The following is a 19,105-nucleotide window of genomic DNA, read 5'->3' on the forward strand; positions in this document are numbered from 1 at the left end:
ATAAATATAATATATATATATATATATATATATATATATATATATGCATACATACATGCATACACCCTCATACAGTATTTTTTATGTCACATGGCCTCCTGCCTTACATATGTATCTAAATATAAAAAAATAATACTAGCTTAAAAAACATCTGATCTTATCTTCTAATATTCGTATCTAATTGGGCTCAACTGAGGATTTTTTTTTTAAATAGAAAAATTCTCAGAAGCCACTGGCCTTTGGATCTGAGATTATGTTTGATGACTATTTAGACTCTTTGAGTTTTTTTTTTTTTTTTTCTTCATTTATAAAGTATTAGTGATGCCCAGATGGAAATGTGTGTGGAAAAATATATAATATATATTGTATATACATAATTAAAATGTATATAATAACATACTATTCATGCATACTATTTTGTAATTTTTGCCGTTTTCTGAAAAAAATATTATAAAAAATGTAATATATATAATATAAATTATAACCAAAAAACTAAATATTAACAAATTTAAATTATTTTTATCCTAATGCATCTGAATGTAATTTTCGAAGTAACATTTTTCTCAGTTGTGATTCTGATTATATTTTTATTACTATATTCCAGTATTTTTTTTTTTTGTCTTTTAGCAAATTTTTAAAATAAATAATATACTATTTTTTATAATATAATATAATATAATTATTATTGTTTAGCTATTTTCTTTAAGTAAAACATTATTTTGTTTCTATTTTGGGGTGAAATATAAACTAAACGTTTTCTTGACAGGTTTTGTCGATGTGTGTTTTTTGTATTTTCCTCACTGATTAAATTGTAATGCTTGTGAAAGAAAGAAATATTATTGTTAGTGTGTTCTGCTATTTTCCCACCATGTTAAATTGAAACGGAAGAAACCAGTGAAAGCAAGTGGACAGAAGTTGATGTGAATGTGCGTGTGAGGATGCAAGAGATGTACATTAATAGAGAGAGAGAGAGGAGCTAGAGGGGGTTGCACTGCCTCGCTCCTATTGGCTAGCCATTACGACATTCTCCCCGAAGGCTCCCAAACCCCCTCCTCCTCCTCCTCCTCCTCTCCTCTCTCTCGCTCTCTGCCACTCCACACCCCTCCATCTCACGCTCTGTTTCTCCACATGTCCCCCTGTCTGTCCCCTTAGCGAGCATCCAGCAGCAATTAGCATTTAGCATGAGTTGCATTGGAGCCTCGGCCATGTCTACTGTCCATTCGTCCACAGTCTCCTGTTCCCTCACAATGCCCCACCTATCTTCCTCTCCTCCTCCCTTTCCGCCACTCCGCCACCTTTTCTAGCATCGACAGCATCTCTGTGAGCATCTCTCCCTCCCCGTCTTTCCCTGCTGTTGGAAAACAGCACAGAAGCCACTGGAGCTGGAGTAACGAAGGCCGGAGGACGAGAAGACGACAGCCTCCACCCAGTCTCGCATCTCGCTTCCTTCATCCCACACTAGGACGTTCTGGCACCTTTTGGATACTTCCGGACCTCAACAGGATGGCGGAGCTGGCAGACTCTCGACTGAACAAGAACAAGGACTTAGCTTGACTCCGACTCTACAGACCTCTTGACGGAGAGCAGAATCTACATGACAACGACTCAACTTCGTCTCGTTTCCACCTTGATCCGCATCCCTTTGAAGACGAGTAAAACACAGAAGACGTGCTGCCTGTTGTCTGTCTCAACAGCAGCACGCGACTCTCCTCCTGCCTGTTGCCAGGCAACAAATTGCAAATTTGGGTTTTCGGGAGGAGCCGGCCAATGATAAACCAGGATGGAAGCGTATTTCCTCGTTGAAGCATGTCAAACCACTTTCGGTTTGCTTTGGATCTGCCGTCTTTTAAACTAGGCGTGGTCTCCGATATTGTTTACATTGCAGACCCAAAATGGATCAATGCAAGTGTGAATCTGCTCTCCGGTTTTTGATGCCACATACTCAGGCTTGTCGAATCATGATCGAATGACACCATCACATTTGCAGAGACCGCTTTAGCGCTACCGAATCAACTGCCTGGACTAACTTTTGATTAAGATTGGACACCGTCTTGGGACATCAACGTGGCTGACTCCAAGTCAGCCCCACAGCCTCCATGGGAGGACGATGCTGGGGATTCCGAAGGAGCCCAAGAGGCTCTTTCACCTTTGACCCCAGAGAGAGATTTGCCTTCAACGCTTCTATGGGCTCAGATACCACCTGCTGTACGGAGGCTGGAGGAAGGGGGCGCCGGAGAGGACAAGGGTGGGCTGGTCAATGACTGTACCGATAGAGTCATGGGGCTGCTGGGCATGGGTCACCGCCTGTTTGTGCCCCGACTGCTGGCGGTGAGGGGCCGCTGCTGCAAAAATAAGCCGCCTTCATGTCTGTTAATGTTTTGTGTGTTTATATGTGGCTCTTGTGTATGTGTTTATGTAGGAAACGTGTTAGCTGCCTTTTATTTGTCATTCTGTTGAAGGCAGTTTTGTTTCACAGTGTCTTTCTATTATAACAGTATCAGTGAGACAATTTTATTTATATATTTTATTAATAATGCTTTGATGCCTTAAGTTGTATTTAAACACTTATTTTAATTTTTTTTAAATGTTCTAAATTATTTATTTATTTAGTTCTTTAATACCTTAAGTTCACTTGCAGCATACAAATTATTTTATTTTTAATGTTTTCAATTATTAATTTATTTGTTTGTATATTTATTATATTTTATTGATAATGCTTTTGATGTCTTGCGTTCACTTACAGCATATCTTGTTTTTTATTGTAAAATGGTTTTATTTGTTTGTTTGTTTGTTTGTTTGTTTAAGAATGCTTTGATGCCCTAAATCACTTGCCGCATATAAACTATTCTTTTTTTTATTTTGAATGTACTTTTTTTTTTTTTAATGCCTTAACTTGCAGCATATAAACTGTTCTTTTTTTATGTTCTTGTATGTATGTATGTATTTATGCAAGGCTCGAAATTGCGACCATTTTAGTCGCATATGCTCCCTAAATTTAATGTGTGCGACCTCTAAAATATATTTGGGAGCATTTATGTGAGTGCAAATAATTGTTGAGGTGCGACCTGTTTTATCATCAAGTAAACTTTATCTTTACGTTCTTAAGTTTAAAGCAGATTTTAGGCTGGTTAATATTAGCCGTCAATCACTGCCTTTCACTGCGCTCCGTTGTCACGTGACAGAACTAACTAGCGTGGAAAATGTAAAGAGATGAGGAGAGAAGATGAAAAGGTCACTGTTAAACAGGGCTCTCGACATTAACAGTTGAGTTTTTATATTTATAACATATGACACAGTTACGTAATATTACACGACCAAGAATGCTGTTTTCCCGAACATCCTGAATAAAACCATCAACACTGAAAATATGACACTGATTCCATACAACAGTTCACTAAACTGTTAAAAGTAGTTAAAATGTAATCACTTACATTTTATACGCAATATTATCTGGTTTTGTTCTGTTTCAGCAGCGAAAATGGTTCCAAAAAAAGTTCACAACAGAACTGTAGCGCATTTCACAAGAAAACGATCGTGTTTCAGCGTTTTGAACGAATCGTTTGAGGCAAAGATTCAATAATTCATAAACAGCTGCCTCTTCTTTGATTGAATCAACTGTTTGAACGAATCGTTTGAATGACTGGCCAAATGATTCACTCATTAAGACGGTCACTTGCCGCCACCTACTGGTGGTTTGTTTTATGTTTAAAAGTATCATTAAAAATATATTTTTTTCCAACATTTATTTTATATATATATATATATATATATATATATATATATATATATATATATATATATATAATATATATATATATATATATATAAATTTAAACATATATACAACATACACAAATTTAAGAATTTAAAATGATAGATGAAGCACACATTTAATAAGATTAGAGAAAAAAAATGGCCTTTATAAAGGTAAAAAAAATTAAAAAATGCTCTGGGGTAATTATTAAAATTATGCATATTTAAATGTCAAAGCTGATAGAACACCGATGAGAATATTGCTTCAGAATAAATTATATTTACAGCACAAAAATCCTATGTATTCCAGAAAAGCGACTTTTACTCAAAGTGAATGACAAGGCTTAATGTCTACCCCTATATTTATTTATTTGTTTATTTATTTATTTATACATTTTCGTTGTACTGCTCCTAAATTTTTGCTGGTGCTCCTAACTTTTTGAAGTTGGGAACACCAGTGCTACCAAGTAAAAAAAAGTTAATTTCGAGCCCTGATTTAATGCCTTAAGTGCACTTGCAGCATACAAACTAGTTTTATTATAGAAATGTTATTATATATTTAATTAATTAAAAATGCTTTGATGTCTTAGGTTTACATGTAGCATACGTGTTAATTTATTTATTTTTATTAATTTAAAAAAATGTTTTTATTTATTTATTGTCTTAAGTTCAGTTGCAACAAACAATCTATTATTTTTTATTTTTAATGTATATTTATTTTCTTTTTTGTTAACAAATTGCAGATAAACATTTGGTTTAATATTAATGGTTATTTTGGCCATAAAATGAAAGTAATTATTAGCTTTTCGCTATTGGCCAGACTTTCAGCATTGGTAGAAATGATGTTGTACTGTGCAAATCTTACTCTTACTCTTGTTGTCATTCGATAGATGTATTTAAATATCTGATTTATACTCAAACAATATAGCATCTGTAAAATGTTATGTGGCTTTGTCAGGTTCACAAAAGGCCAATGCATACATAAATGAGGAAAATAATCACCTAGCAAGTTCCTCTTCAGGTAGTTTATCAAGTTAATTTTACTGAAATGACCCTAAACCGGTTCTGTTTGCATGCAGACCTCCAAGGAAGACTTGCTTCAAGCTGACTTTGAGGGTGCACTGAAATTTTTCCGGGTCCAGCTCCCAAAACGCTACAGGGCGGCAGAGAATGCTCAGCGCCTGATGGAGCAAGCTTGCAATATCAAGGTAAGAAAGATCTCCAAACATCTTTCAAAGCACTATCAAACACTGGGCATTTATTAATATATTTTTATTTTATTTCATTTTGTTTTAACCCTTATTTTTCTATCAATTTAGTGCCAGTTACATGAATTCTGTTGATTTGAAAACCCCAACCATAAATATATATACAGTATATTTTTTTAATCAACTTTTTTATTGTTTTTAATTCAACAAAACAACATCCATTCAAACAAACAAAACAGGGGAGCAACAGACACATCAATATTTTTACAGTCTGAAAGAAAAATTTTTTTTATGGTTATTTCTTTAGATCAACCAGCAAACAAAATTTTCTTCTTTAATGAATTTATACAGGAGTTAGAATCATCATTGAGAAGACATACACATGGATTAGACATGTAATCAAGTTGTAGTTAAAAGGATAAAACAATAAATATTTAATTGGAATATTTTAATGATTTATCTACTTTTTTGTTTGTGCTTTGAAAATGAATGAGTTTTCAAATTGCTTGGCTTATAGTGATGAGGTGTGCTTTTAGTTGTGTGTTCAGTTGGATTTATGCATGGCGGATGATGAAATGGGTGGATACCTGTGGACTTATGTTAAAGGAGTTAATTATGTAATCCCAGGTCACTTTTGCATTGTTTGAGAAATGTGAGGCGCTGCACCACAAAGCTAGCATGCAGTTATTCAGAGAATGCAGAGACCTTGTCTGCGTTTCAAGGCTCCATTGAGGCAAGGTGGAGTTAAGACTCAAGGATAAATAGTTGGAGTTATTGCTTCTTCCATACATTCATGCTTTAAAGAGTTTATTTTTGTTGGGGGGCAGGGGTTTTATTTATTTATTTGTGTGATGTTGAGTGTGCATGTTCAGGAAGGAAGGAGGAGAAAAGAGCAAGATGGTACTGTGTTCTTCTCCTCCCTCCTACTTCTCTTTCTCCTTCTTTTTGTAAAAGCAGTTCTGCTGTCACTAACAGCAGGATTTCCTGTGTCCCAGTCGCTCACTGCTTTGCCTCAGTAATGCAGTATATAATGCACTGTTTAACTAGGGATGACTGTTTGTATGCTATAATTAATTCCGATATTGAGAATGTTTTGTCCAAACAGTGTTGCTAAAGGCATAGTTTCTTAGATATGGCTAGTATCCATGTATGTACTTCTACGGTCTGTCTATGCGCATAATTTTTATGTGTGGATATATTAATGTATTTTAAAATAAGTCTCTTTTGCTCACCAAGGCTGCATTTATTCAAAATACAGTAAATACTGTAATATTGTTAAATATTTTTTTTAAAATAACTAACTATTTGAAAATAACTTTCCATTTGAATATATTTTAAAATGCAATTTATTCCTGTGATGGCAAAGCTGAATTTTCATTACTCCTGTCTTCAGGGTCACATGATCCTTCAGAAATATGCTGATTTGCTGCTCTAGAATCATTTATTATTATTATTATTATTATTATCAGTGTTAAAAATAGTTGTGTGCAATTTTTTGAAAAAGAAATTAATACTTTCATTCAGCAGGGACGCATTAAATTGATCAAAAGTGACAGTAATGACATTTATAATGTTATTTTTTTATATATGTGTATATATATATATATATATATATATATATATATATACACTTACACATTAGATTGATTCGTATACTGCGTATTCCATACTATTTTTTATTAACAATTTTTTTTAAGTGAATCAGTGTCTCGTGTCCACTGTGCTATGTTGTCTATTCTTTGAGACTGGACGGAGAACCATGAATTTGGCAGAAATTAGGACCCAGTGAGAGAGAAATGAGAAACCAGAGAGGGAGAATCACTCTGTGGGAAACCAGCACCTGAGTGAGGTGATGTAACAGGTGCATTCATCAACAAATCAGCAAAAAGAGAGCAGCTTCATTTTACGCCTGAATCATGCCTGTAAGATCATTATCCTGTTTTTTATTTGTATGGCACTTTCAACTCCCTACAGTCCACACCCTCCATGCACCCTTGATCCACGTCTCCTCCACACCCTAACGGGAAGGATGGGTTTATACCTGCAGCATTTACGCCACAGACTTCATTTGGACTACTTGCGATTTGCTCAGGTCTGTTGTTTTTGTTCCTTTGGAGAGAAGACCATAAGCATAAGTCATCTGATCCTTCTTATTTTGCAACTGGATTTTCTTGACATCTAGCCAAGTGGCGTTTTGCACATGTAAATGAGTTCTGCACTGTCATTGCTCCCAGCATCTGCGTTGTCCACGCCTCGTTGGCGCCCGTGTGCGTATGTGTACTTAGTCACACTTTCCTCTTTATCTTATGCAAACAAAAGTGAAAGACAGACAGGAGAGCAGATCAATGAGATGTTTCATCCAAAATGAACGCTGGAATGGGTGAATAAAGACGTTTAGACTGCCATTCAACCTCAAAACTGTTATTTTTATCCTCACCGTCTCCGATCTTGTTCGTTCCTAGAAGATTCTGCCACTGGGATGTCGAGTGGATGTGTTTTATGAGACGGCTGTGAGGGAGGAGACTGTGTAGCAAGGACAGGAAGCCTTATTGGCGTATCTCCATATCAGACCTGGACACCGGACGCCACACACACACAAACCAAGCTGTGCACAGATTACTTCTGCCACCCGTGATCCCAGCCGTTTCCAATCACATGTGCAAGAAGAGGAAATGCAAAGTGGTTGTTTCTCTTTGAAATGGTGTGAATTTAAAGAGGATCAAGTCTCCGGGTAATAAGCTTACAGGGTGATGGAATTCAAAGGCACCTGCTTGCGTCGAAAGCACAAGCTGTACGAACTTCCCCCTCTGCGGATTACGAGCCGAATTCCAGATTTCACATCCTCTTGATATTGAAAGAGGACTTAATCGAAAGGAGACGTGCTTTGAGAGTGGAAACAGCTTAGAGGAATCAGCCTTGGAGAACTCCGACCACATGGCATCTCGAGTCCTCGGCTTGTAGATGTTTGCGTTTGGATACTTATTAAACCAGGAACAAACCCACTTTATTTCTCTTGGGAGGAAAAACGCGGCCTGATGAGAGAACCACCAGGGGAGTTAGAAGACCCCATTGTGGTTGTCTGACGAACCAAAATTTCCCCTGCCTCTTCAACTTTTTCCGCTTGTCTGGCTCTTCATATTTCCAGTGGTAACTACCACTATCCTTGAGACTGTGGCGAGTCATCACTGCACAACTCAGACGATTTTGCAATTTAGAGTCGGCAGACATACACAGAGTTTCTTCTCTTTGGAGGAGTTGAGCAGGATACTCGGTCCTTGGAAGACAAAACCAGGTGTTTGTGTGTGAGAGAGAGTGCGTTCCTCTGTGGTCCATCCCCCCTGTGTTTATTTCCCGCCTCAAGGGGCCGGCTCTCATCCGTAAAGAAACTTGTCAGCTGGTCTCGACAGACTTGTCAGCTTTCTCCTCCTCATTTCCTCCTCCCTCCCTCCCTTGTTTCTCGAAGCACACCTGTCTCGCTCAGTGCTCCTCGCAGAAACTTTGCCAAGATGATGCAGGAAGTGTCGATAACGGTGGCTTACGACGCTCATGTTATCAATCAGATCAACGAGGAGGATTTCTTCGCCAGTCTGGTGGCTGACTCCAAACCCAAACCGGTGGTAAGTCTCACTCAAACGGCTGTTTTTACTTTAGGAATTGACAAGAACATCATCTAGTCTTGTTGTACAAGCCTTTTTCTTCTGAGCTTGTTCGTTTGATACAGCCTAACGCTGTCCGCTCTGTGAGAAATGTCCTGTAATGAAATTACAGAGCTCTACAATTTCCCCCATTATGTCTTTATTGCAAGGAATGCCAACTTGGAGCTGAAAATACTGTGTGTGTGTGTGTGTGTGTGTGTGTGTGTGTGTGTGTGTGTGTGTGTGTGCTAGTAAGATGATGAACATTGTTTAGTAGCAAACGATTGGTTGTCAGCTTAATGCAATTTTGCATGTTTTGACTCTCTTTTTCCCTCAAGTAGATGTTTTGAATACTCAGATGAGCCTAGTGAATATTCAAACATTGTCCAGTCACTGGCAATCGCACTGGTTTGACAAATCCGATGAATCAAAGTTAAGCTTTGCCGTTTTTACTTTAACTTGGTGTAAAACAGTTCTGTGGCCATTTTTAGCTGTAAAATATGATCACTCATTCTGGTATCGAGACGTGTTTCAGTTTGTGTATATTCACGTTTGTAGGAAACAACGTGTGCTGCTAATGTCAGCGTGAATGGAAAATGCAGATCAGCTACTCATTCGTACCCGTGTAGGTGTTTTGAGTATATACAAAAACGTCATTTACACCAACCACGTTTGTTGAGGTGAAACTTACAGGATGAACTTTCCATATGTATATGACTGTGAGTGTTAAACCGAATGAACGGTTGTGCTGAGAGCTTGACTTCCATGTCGGTTGTGCCATTTCAACATGTCATTTTGTGGTCTGTGGCTACGCAACACATCCGGACTGAGTGTTCATTTAATATCTCTTCATCTAATAATGCCTGGCTCAGAAACCACTCAGAACACCATAGCGACAGCCTAGCAACTGCCTAGAACTCAGAAACAGCCCAGATCCCCTGAGCAACCACCCAGAACACCATAGCAACTGCCTAGCAACCATACAGATCTCCCTAACAACCACTCAGAAATAAAATAAAAAAACTATAAATAAAGATCTCCTTAGAAACCACTCAGAACATCATAGCAACAGCCTAGCAACCATCTAGAACTCAGAAGCCACCCAGATCCCCTGAGCAACCACCTAACAGCCACCCAGAACACCATAGCAACTGCCTAGCAACCATACAGATCTCCCTAACAACCACTCAGAAATAAAATTAAAAAAACTAAATAAAGATCTCCTTAGTAACCACTCAGAACATCATAGCAACTGCCTAGCAACCATCTAGAACTCAGAAGCCACCCAGATCCCCTGAGCAACCACCTAACAGCCACCCAGAACACCATAGCAACTGCCTAGCAACCATACAGATCTCCCTAACAACCACTCAGAAATAAAATAAAAAAAATATAAATAAAGATCTCCTTAGAAACCACTCAGAACATCATAGCAACTGCCTAGCAACCATCTAGAACTCAGAAGCCACCCAGATCCCCTGAGCAACCACCTAACAACCACCCAGAACACCATAGCAACTGCCTAGCAACCATACAGATCTCCCTAACAACCACTCAGAAATAAAATAAAAAAAAACTATAAATGAAGATCCCCTTAGTAACCACTCAGAACATCATAGCAACTGCCTAGCAACCATCTAGAACTCAGAAGCCACCCAGATCCCCTGAGCAACCACCTAACAACCACCCAGAACACCATAGCAACTGCCTAGCAACTGCCTAGAACTCAGAAGCAGCCCAGATCCCCTGAGCAACCACCTAACAACCACCCAGAACACCATAGCAACTGCCTAGCAACTGCCTAGAACTCAGAAACAGCCCAGATCCCCTGAGCAACCACCTAACAACCACCCAGAACACCATAGCAACTGCCTAGCAACCATCTAGAACTCAGAAGCCACCCAGATCCCCTGAGCAACCACCTAACAACCACCCAGAACACCATAGCAACTGCCTAGCAACCATACAGATCTCCCTAACAACCACTCAGAAATAAAATTAAAAAAACTATAAATAAAGATCTCCTTAGTAACCACTCAGAACATCATAGCAACTGCCTAGCAACCATCTCGAACTCAGAAGCCACCCAGATCCCCTGAGCAACCAAACAACAGCCACCCAGAACACCATAGCAACTGCCTAGCAACCATACAGATCTCCCTAACAACCACTCAGAAATAAAATAAAAAAAACTATAAATGAAGATCTCCTTAGTAACCACTCAGAACATCATAGCAACTGCCTAGCAACCATCTAGAACTCAGAAGCCACCCCAGATCCCCTGAGCAACCACCTAACAACCACCCAGAACAACATAGCAACTGCCTAGCAACCATACAGATCTCCCTAACAACCACTCAGAAATAAAATAAAAAAACTATAAATAAAGATCTCCTTAGAAACCACCCAGAACACCAAAGCAACTGCCTAGCAACCATACAGATCTCCCTAACAACCACATTTAGAAATAAAATAAAAAAAACTATAAAGATCTGCTTAGAAAGCACTCAGAACATCATAGCAACTGCCTAGCAACCATCTAGAACTCAGAAGCCACCCAGATCCCCTGAGCAACCACCTAACAACCACCCAGAACACCATAGCAACAGCCTAGCAACCATACAGATCTTCCTAGCAACCACCCAAAACTAAAAAAAACACCCAGATTCCCTTAAAAACCACCCAGAACATTGTACCGTCTGCCTAGCGACCACCCATTCCCCCCTAGCAACCGTGCAAAACACCTTAACAACCACCTAGCAACTGTATTCCCTCTTTTATTTCTCTTTTTCTGTCCCTGTCCTGATGTTATCGTTTCCTTATCCTCCTCGTTCACGGTGTTCACTGTGATTTTGTATCATGTTCACATTCCTCGAACAGAACAACGAACACTTTGTGCTGCAGTAGAAAGGCAAAGGTGGCTGTTTGAAGCCTTTTTTAACAGAAGGAGACGTCCGCTTACCCAAGCACAAGCCTCCAGTGCCATTATGGCTTCAATGATAACACAAGTGGAGGGACAGTTTCTCGCTCCGATGATCCTCATCCCGAGGTCAGAGGTCAAACACACTGTATGGTGCTGTGAATGACACTCAACAATGAGCTGCTGTTCAGAAGAGCTGATGCCGTTACGAATAAGAAAAAAGGCTTCTTTTGTGTTCGTAAGACCTGAATAAAGCAGAAACAGAATTTGGGAGACATGAAATGACTTTCTCATGTGAGAACACTTTTTGCAAGTATGTTGTGTGGAAACCCCAAACGCCTGTTTGTTTGGCTTCAAAACGCTGTGCTGGTTGGCAGTAAACATTTCTGCTTCGTGTGTGAGCAGTTTCAAACTCAAATGAAGAAACAAATTATGAAAGGCTTTATGAAGACTGATCCCAGACCTGCTGATTGAAGATTGTAATAAACAAAGTCTCCTGCAGTAAAGCGGCAGTAAACCCGAAAGAAGAGATCCCCTCAGGACCGGCTTGACTGAGTGAACTCCACCCTCAGAGACTCCATGCTAACTCTGGCTGTGCTGCCTTAGCAACCGACACGAGCGCTGTGCTTTTAAAGACTATAGATACAGACAGTTTTGGGTTTGGCTTTTTTGTTGTTGGGGAAGTTTAGGAAAGGCTTGTGTAGGGTTTGTTTTTGAAGTTCATAGTGCTGCACAGTGTTGTTTGTTGATTATTATCTTACCAAATATGTGGGAAAATTATCTATCTATCTATCTATCTATCATCTATCTATCTATCTATCTATCTATCTATCATCTATCTATCATCTATCTATCTATCTATCTATCATCTATCTATCTATCTATCTATCTATCTATCTATCTATCATCTATCTATCATCTATCTATCTATCTATCTATCTATCTATCTATCTATCTATCATCTATCTATCTATCTATCTATCTATTGTATGTCTATCTATCTATCTATCTATCTATCTATCTATCTATCTATCTATCTATCTATCTATCTATCTATCTATCTATCTATCATCTATCTATCTATCTATCTATCTATCTATCTATCTATCTATCTATCTATCTATCTATCTATCTATCTATCTATCATCTGTCTGTCTCTCTATCTCTATCTATCTATCATCTATCTATCTATCTATCTATCTATCATCTATCTATCTATATCTATCATCTATCTATCATCTATCTATCTATCTATCTATCTATCATCTATCTATCATCTATCATCTATCTATCTATCTATCTATCATCTATCTATCTATCATCTATCTATCTATCATCTATCTATCATCTATCTATCTATCTATCTATCTATCTATCTATCTATCTATCATCTATCTATCTATCTATCTATCTATCTATCTATCATCTATCTATCTATCTATCATCTATCTATCTATCTATCTATCTATCTATCATCTATCTATCTATCTATCTATCTATCTATCTATCTATCTATCTATCTATCTATCATCTATCTATCTATCTATCTATCTATCTGTCTATCTGTCTATCTATCGGTATGTGTGTGTGTGTGTGTGTGTGTGTGTGTGTGTGTGTGTTCGTATCATTACATAATGAAAAAATAAACAATTACATTTAAATAAAACAATAAATTAGTTCTGTTGTGATGTTACTGTATAGTATTTGTAAAAAAAAATATTTTGTAATTTTCTGTTATACTGTAAATCCTTTTTTATTATGAGAATTTGGAAGATTAAAGAAAGTACGTATATTTAAAAATACTAATTAAAAAGTAATTAAATATTCCAGTTGATATTTTAAGAAATGCTCTACCCTTTCCATAAACTTAAAAATATATTTAATGGTTTGTACTTTTAACTTCACTTGTAGTGAACCGCCTTTTTATAAATTACATTATTATTTAGTATACAGGGTGTATACCCTCAAAAATGTATTTTTTTTAAGTGACATATTATTTCTTTACATATAAGTAATTATTTTGTATATAATATCAATACAAAGCATATTTAAATTGTTATTATTATTATTATATTATGTATATATTATTATATTATTATATTAACCATTCAGCCGTTCATCAGATATACATTTTAATATATTTAACATATTTTGCCAATTATACATTTTTATCAAGTAATGTCCCAACCATTTGTAAAAATGATAAAATATGTAATGGTTCATTTTATATAGAATCAGAATAAAATGTTCAAGGTTTTTTTTTTTTTTTTTTTACATTTTATTTTGCCTTGGTATTTTAATAAAAAAAAATATATTTTTTAATTTACAGTATTTCTGAAGCATAATGACTTTACTGTACATTAGTGCGGATTGTCTTGTTATATCTGCTGGTATACATTTTTCAGACCTGATCTCTGATTTTCTCTGTTCCTCAGGTGCCAACAAAGAAGCTTAAGAAGTTTGAGAAGGAGTATCAGTCTCTGAAAGAGAGCCAGCTGCAGCAGGAAGACCCTATAGACCGATATCAGGTAAGCAAGAACCTGATTTAGCTCTGCCTCCTCCAGTCCTCATCCTCACCTCCTACATTCATCTTCATCTCACTCTGTCTCAGTTCAGGACTGTGTAACGGGCCGCACTGGAAACCACAGACACTGTTCGGCTCAGGGAAAGAGAAAAACGCTCGCTCGCATTGTAGACTCTTGTTTTGTATGGCTGTTATTTTATACAAATAATTTATTTTTTGAGTTTTTTTATCAAGGAAAAGTGACATTTTTTTGTTTTTAATTTAAGTGCCATGTTTATTTTTTATCATAAAAACACAGAGCAGCTAACATGCAGCTTTTGTGTTTTTTTTTTTTATTATTAGCATATTTATGTTTACATAAACTGAAATGTAAGGCTTTTTTTTTTTTTTTAATGGATCGTGTTTATTGAATGTATTATACTTTTTTATATTTTTATATTTATGTTGTTCATATGAAAAAATTGAATGTGTAATCCTAAACTATCATTTTGACATTCAAATGCCTTGGTGGAAATAAATGTGCTTTCACAAGCATCGTGTAATGTTGATAAAACTAACCAAACTATTAAAGGAAGCTCCATTACTCAGTGGTTTCCTTGCTGTCACTTCCTGTTCACCCTCTTCTTTCACCCAACTCAACTAACCAATGAGATTCCCTCACTCACCGATTTAACCAATGAGCTGTGGCGGGGGGTGGAGCATGGACAGGCGGTGTTGTATTTGTCGGTCGCTGCTGGATGGGGAAGGTCTCTGCGGTTCTTGTTCTTGTGGGTGTAGTGTTGACTGTGGTTGGGTCTACGGTGCAGGTAAGCCTTCAGCCCACCAGCGCTCATTGTCTACTAACATCTGCCTGCATGTGTGTTCGACTCTCTGATCCATCTGAAATGATCGCCTCAAGCCTTTCCATGTTACTTCAACTGCTGTGCACAACCTAATCAGCGGTGTGTGTGTGTTTGTGTTTGTGAATGGAAGTCAGATGACAGCTTTCCTCTTCCTGATAAGGAAATGTGTGTCATGTGAGGCGGTGGGAGACTCCCTGTGACAGTGCCAACTCTCTAATCAGGCAACGCAGAGTCACACTGCGGTCGTTCAGTGTTATTTCTCAATAGTGGATGTGAAATACTGGGCCTAGATAAGCATGTGATCTCTAAGGGTCTTTAAATATGGCTCCTAGTCTCTTGTAGTTTGTAGTGACATTTTATTTAATTTTTTTGTATTTTTTTTTTGGTGTTTCCTGCTTTTATTTAAGGGTGGAGGGGGCTGTCTGTTAAATTATAAATTGTAATTCCAATTTAATAATTTTTTTAATATTTAATATTTAACAAATAAACATTACTACTATTTTATATATATATATATATATATATATATATATATATATATATATATTAAAAGAAATATAAATATATTATTATATTTCTTTATTTTTTATTTCCTATTATTTTTTATTTTTCTATAATTATAAAATATTTTATAATTTTATATATTTTCATTCACTATATTAACTAATTTTTCACTTACTATTATTAATACTTTTTAACATTATTATTTAAATTTTCTGTTATTATTTAATTACCTAGCTATACTGTTTTTATTATTAAAAAAAAAAAATTCTGTCCTACTATTATCTTAATTTATTATCCCTACATATCTCTCCACAAATATATTACATTTTTATTTAATTTTCTTTGTTTTTATAATTTATCTAATTTTCTTTCTTTGTACATTTTTATGCTCTCAGTGCTGACAAAAAAATCAGTCCTGGTTAGGACAGTGTAAATGACACAAATTGTAAATTGTTCAAATATATTAATTTATACATTATTATATGCCATTTTACTTTGTTGCATTTATGTAATGCAAAGTGGTGCAATTTACACAGTCATGTACTTGCCTAGACCTTTGTTATGCTTACATGTGAGTGATCGGGGAATTTGAGTTTGTAGCTTGTGCAAAGCTAGCCTTGCAGTCTTCTCAGTCTCTGTCTGTAAATCTGCACGAGTTCCCCACCATAAGGTAATAAATGAACTGTCTGTATGTCCCTGCAGAGAGAAAACCGGCGGTTGCAGGAGGCCAGCATGCGTCTGGAGCAGGAGAACGATGATCTCGCCCATGAACTGGTGACCAGCAAGATAGCACTAAGGAATGACCTGGACCAGGTATTTCTACACTAGTTAACACACTTCGCTTTTGTTTAAATCTTGTGTTAATAAGTGTTGCGTTTTCAGGCTGAGGACAAAGCCGATGTTTTAAACAAAGAACTGCTGAACACTAAACAACGCCTGGTAGAGACCGAAAAAAGAAAACAAGAAGGAAAAAACAGCACACGTAACAGGTACACTGAGGACTCAAAATGTCTCTGACACTTTGAAGTATTCAATTTCACCGCTACGGAATGTACGATAACGTTTTTGCTTTTCAGCTGAAGGAAGTGTTCAGAAGAGAGCTGGAGAAAGCGGAGTTAGAGATCAAGAAGACCACAGCCATCATAGCAGAGTATAAACAAGTATGTCCGAGTGTCCCGTTTAAATCTAGAAATCCCATAATGCTCAAAATTCACCCCACATATTCACTTCAGGACAAGATTATTATGCTGTTAAAATTGAAAAATAGGGAGTTGTACCAAAAGATTATTGGAATATGTTTTTAAAAAAAGTTTTTCTAATTTCACGTTTAATTCAATGTATTACCATTTTTATTTTAATTATTTGTGAATTTATGAGTGAAAATAGTTTAAATCTCATTTTACTTTTGTAATTGTATTTACTTATTTACTTTATTTTTCATTTGTGCCCTAAATCTCATAGTTATGACCTTTTTTTTATGCAATTTTGCTTTAATCTCATAATTTGGACTTAAATCTCATAATTATAAAATAAAATGTTTTTAAAAACGTAAACTTATTTGATTTTAACTAGTTTCCAAGGAAACATTTCTCATTTTCATTTAGTTTAACTTGAGGTACTAAAATAACTAAAATAAAAACTGAAAAATGACGAAAGACGAAAGACTATATAAAAAAAATTAAACAAATTTATTAAAACAAACAAAAAATATTAAACTAATTTGCTGTCAATCTATTAATCACATCCGAAATAAAAGTTTGTGGTTACATAATATATGGGTGTGTACTGTGTATATATAAATACACACACACACACACACACACACACACAACACATATGTATATATATTCAAGAAATATTTGTGTGTGTGTGTGTATAGATAGATAGATAGATAGATGCTTTTTATTTAATATAAATATATATTACATATATTTCTTAAATATATACTGTACATGTATGTGTATTTATATATAAATATACACCATACACACCCATATATTATGTAAAAACAAACTTTTATTTTGGATGTGATTAATGGTGATTAATCGATGTGGCAGTCCTAATTCAAACTATTAATAAAATCTATAAAGAGTATCTCAATTCTACTAAAATAACTGCTTCAGGAATTTACACCCTTATTTACATTCGTTTGAGTATTTATTGTGAAGGATAGAGTATAATAAGGTCTGAAATGTTATTTTCTGTTTGCATTAGATATGTTCCCAGTTAAGTACGAGGCTGGAGAAACAGCAGGCGTCCACAAAAGAGGAACTGGATATAGTTAAAGTAAGTAAATCATCTATGCATACTCTTATAGGGCACATGGAGCAGTGACAATCAGTATATGTTGTTCTTCCAGGCTAAAGTGATGGCATGTGAGCGCTGTAGGGAAGTGTTCAGCAAAGACGGACCCCTGCAGATCCCAGCGGTGAGTCAGGACAACCGGGACACGGACCTGGACGAGGAGAAGGACTCGCTGAAGGCCCAGCTCAGAGAGCTAGAACTAGAGCTGGCACAAACCAAACTCCAGCTGGTGGAGGCAAAGTGCAAGATCCAGGTCAGACGTCACGGCATATAAAACAACATAGTGCTGGAGTTTTATGGCTGTATAGATTTATAGACGCTATTCAGCTACTAATCAACTCAGCAGCAGCAGGTAGAAATTTGAAATCAGTGTTTTATAGATAGTTTGTATCTTACTACAATTTAGTGCTACATTGACATTATAAGAATACACTCGTAACATTAAGAGAGTAGTTCTAACTATTTGAAACATTTTGGGAATAATGTCATTGTGTTTCCAGTATGCTGCTTTGATATTGCTTTTCTTTATGACTTCTCATAATATTCAGAATTTTATAATTCTTTGACTTTGTTCGAAATTTAGATTTTCATTTGCAAAATATTACTATTGTAATCTTGCAGTGTTACGAGTTTATAAATTTGTACTTTTCTTGTAATGTTACAACTTTGTTAACATAAATTGATTTAAATCACGTTATGACTTTGTTCACATACTTTTGCATTAATCCCATAATGTTTACTTTATTTATGCAATTGAGATATAAATTTCAATGTTATGACTGTTCACGTTATTTTGCTTTATTACCATTTTTTTTTTACTTTATTTACACAAAAATCATGTTTTGACTTTTGAATTTTGCTTTAATCTCATAATTTTTTACTTTATTTGGCTTTCATTTTTTTTTTTTTTTTTGTTAAGATTTCATTCTTGCAATGATTTTAATTTCCTAATGTTATGACTTCATTCTCATAATGTTACGCCTTTGTTGTTGCAATTTTGAGTTTAATCTTGTAATGTCAACTTTATTCTTGTAGTTTGGACTTTTTTCAAGTATTAATAATTTAATCTTGTACTGTTAAAGGGATACTCCACCCCAAAATGAAAATTTTGTCATTAATATTTTGGATGAAAACCGGGAGGCTTGTGACTGTCCCATAGACTGCCAAGTAAATAACAGTGTCAAGGTCCATAAAAGTATGAAAGACGTCGTCAGAATACTCCATCTGCCATCAGTGATTCAACCGTAACATTATGAAGCAACGAGAATACTTTTTGTAAGCGAATAAAACAAATAATGACTTTATTCAACAATTCCTCTCCTCTGTCACTTCACATCAGCGTAGCGCCGTTTTGGAGAATCTGAGCAGTACGCAGGCAGCGTGCGCTCTTCTGTGTCAGCCGCGCCACAAGGATA

The 19,105-nt window shown here is 36.1% G+C and overlaps 1 protein-coding gene across 4 annotated transcripts in view; it reads left to right on the forward strand.

Annotated features, from left to right (window-relative positions):
* The window catches only part of LOC109112558 (rab GTPase-activating protein 1-like), an 86,391-nt gene that overhangs the window by 65,296 nt on the left and 1,990 nt on the right, over positions 1–19,105 (forward strand). Inside the window, exons 18-24 of one of the 4 annotated variants that reach the window (XM_042711801.1) lie at positions 4,833–4,961; positions 13,952–14,044; positions 16,089–16,199; positions 16,269–16,359; positions 16,455–16,546; positions 17,601–17,672; positions 17,746–17,943. In XM_042711801.1, the coding sequence (XP_042567735.1) occupies positions 4,833–4,961; positions 13,952–14,044; positions 16,089–16,199; positions 16,269–16,359; positions 16,455–16,546; positions 17,601–17,672; positions 17,746–17,943 (786 nt within the window). Of the gene's footprint in view, positions 1–4,832; positions 4,962–6,662; positions 8,579–13,951; positions 14,045–14,127; positions 14,353–16,088; positions 16,200–16,268; positions 16,360–16,454; positions 16,547–17,600; positions 17,673–17,745; positions 17,944–19,105 lie in introns of those variants that run through there. The other 3 variants (XM_042711802.1, XM_042711799.1, XM_042711800.1) reach the window with 3 other exon arrangements.

The sequence above is a fragment of the Cyprinus carpio genome, chromosome A22 (assembly GCF_018340385.1).
Source record: "Cyprinus carpio isolate SPL01 chromosome A22, ASM1834038v1, whole genome shotgun sequence".
Classification (NCBI taxonomy): Eukaryota; Metazoa; Chordata; class Actinopteri; order Cypriniformes; family Cyprinidae; genus Cyprinus; species Cyprinus carpio.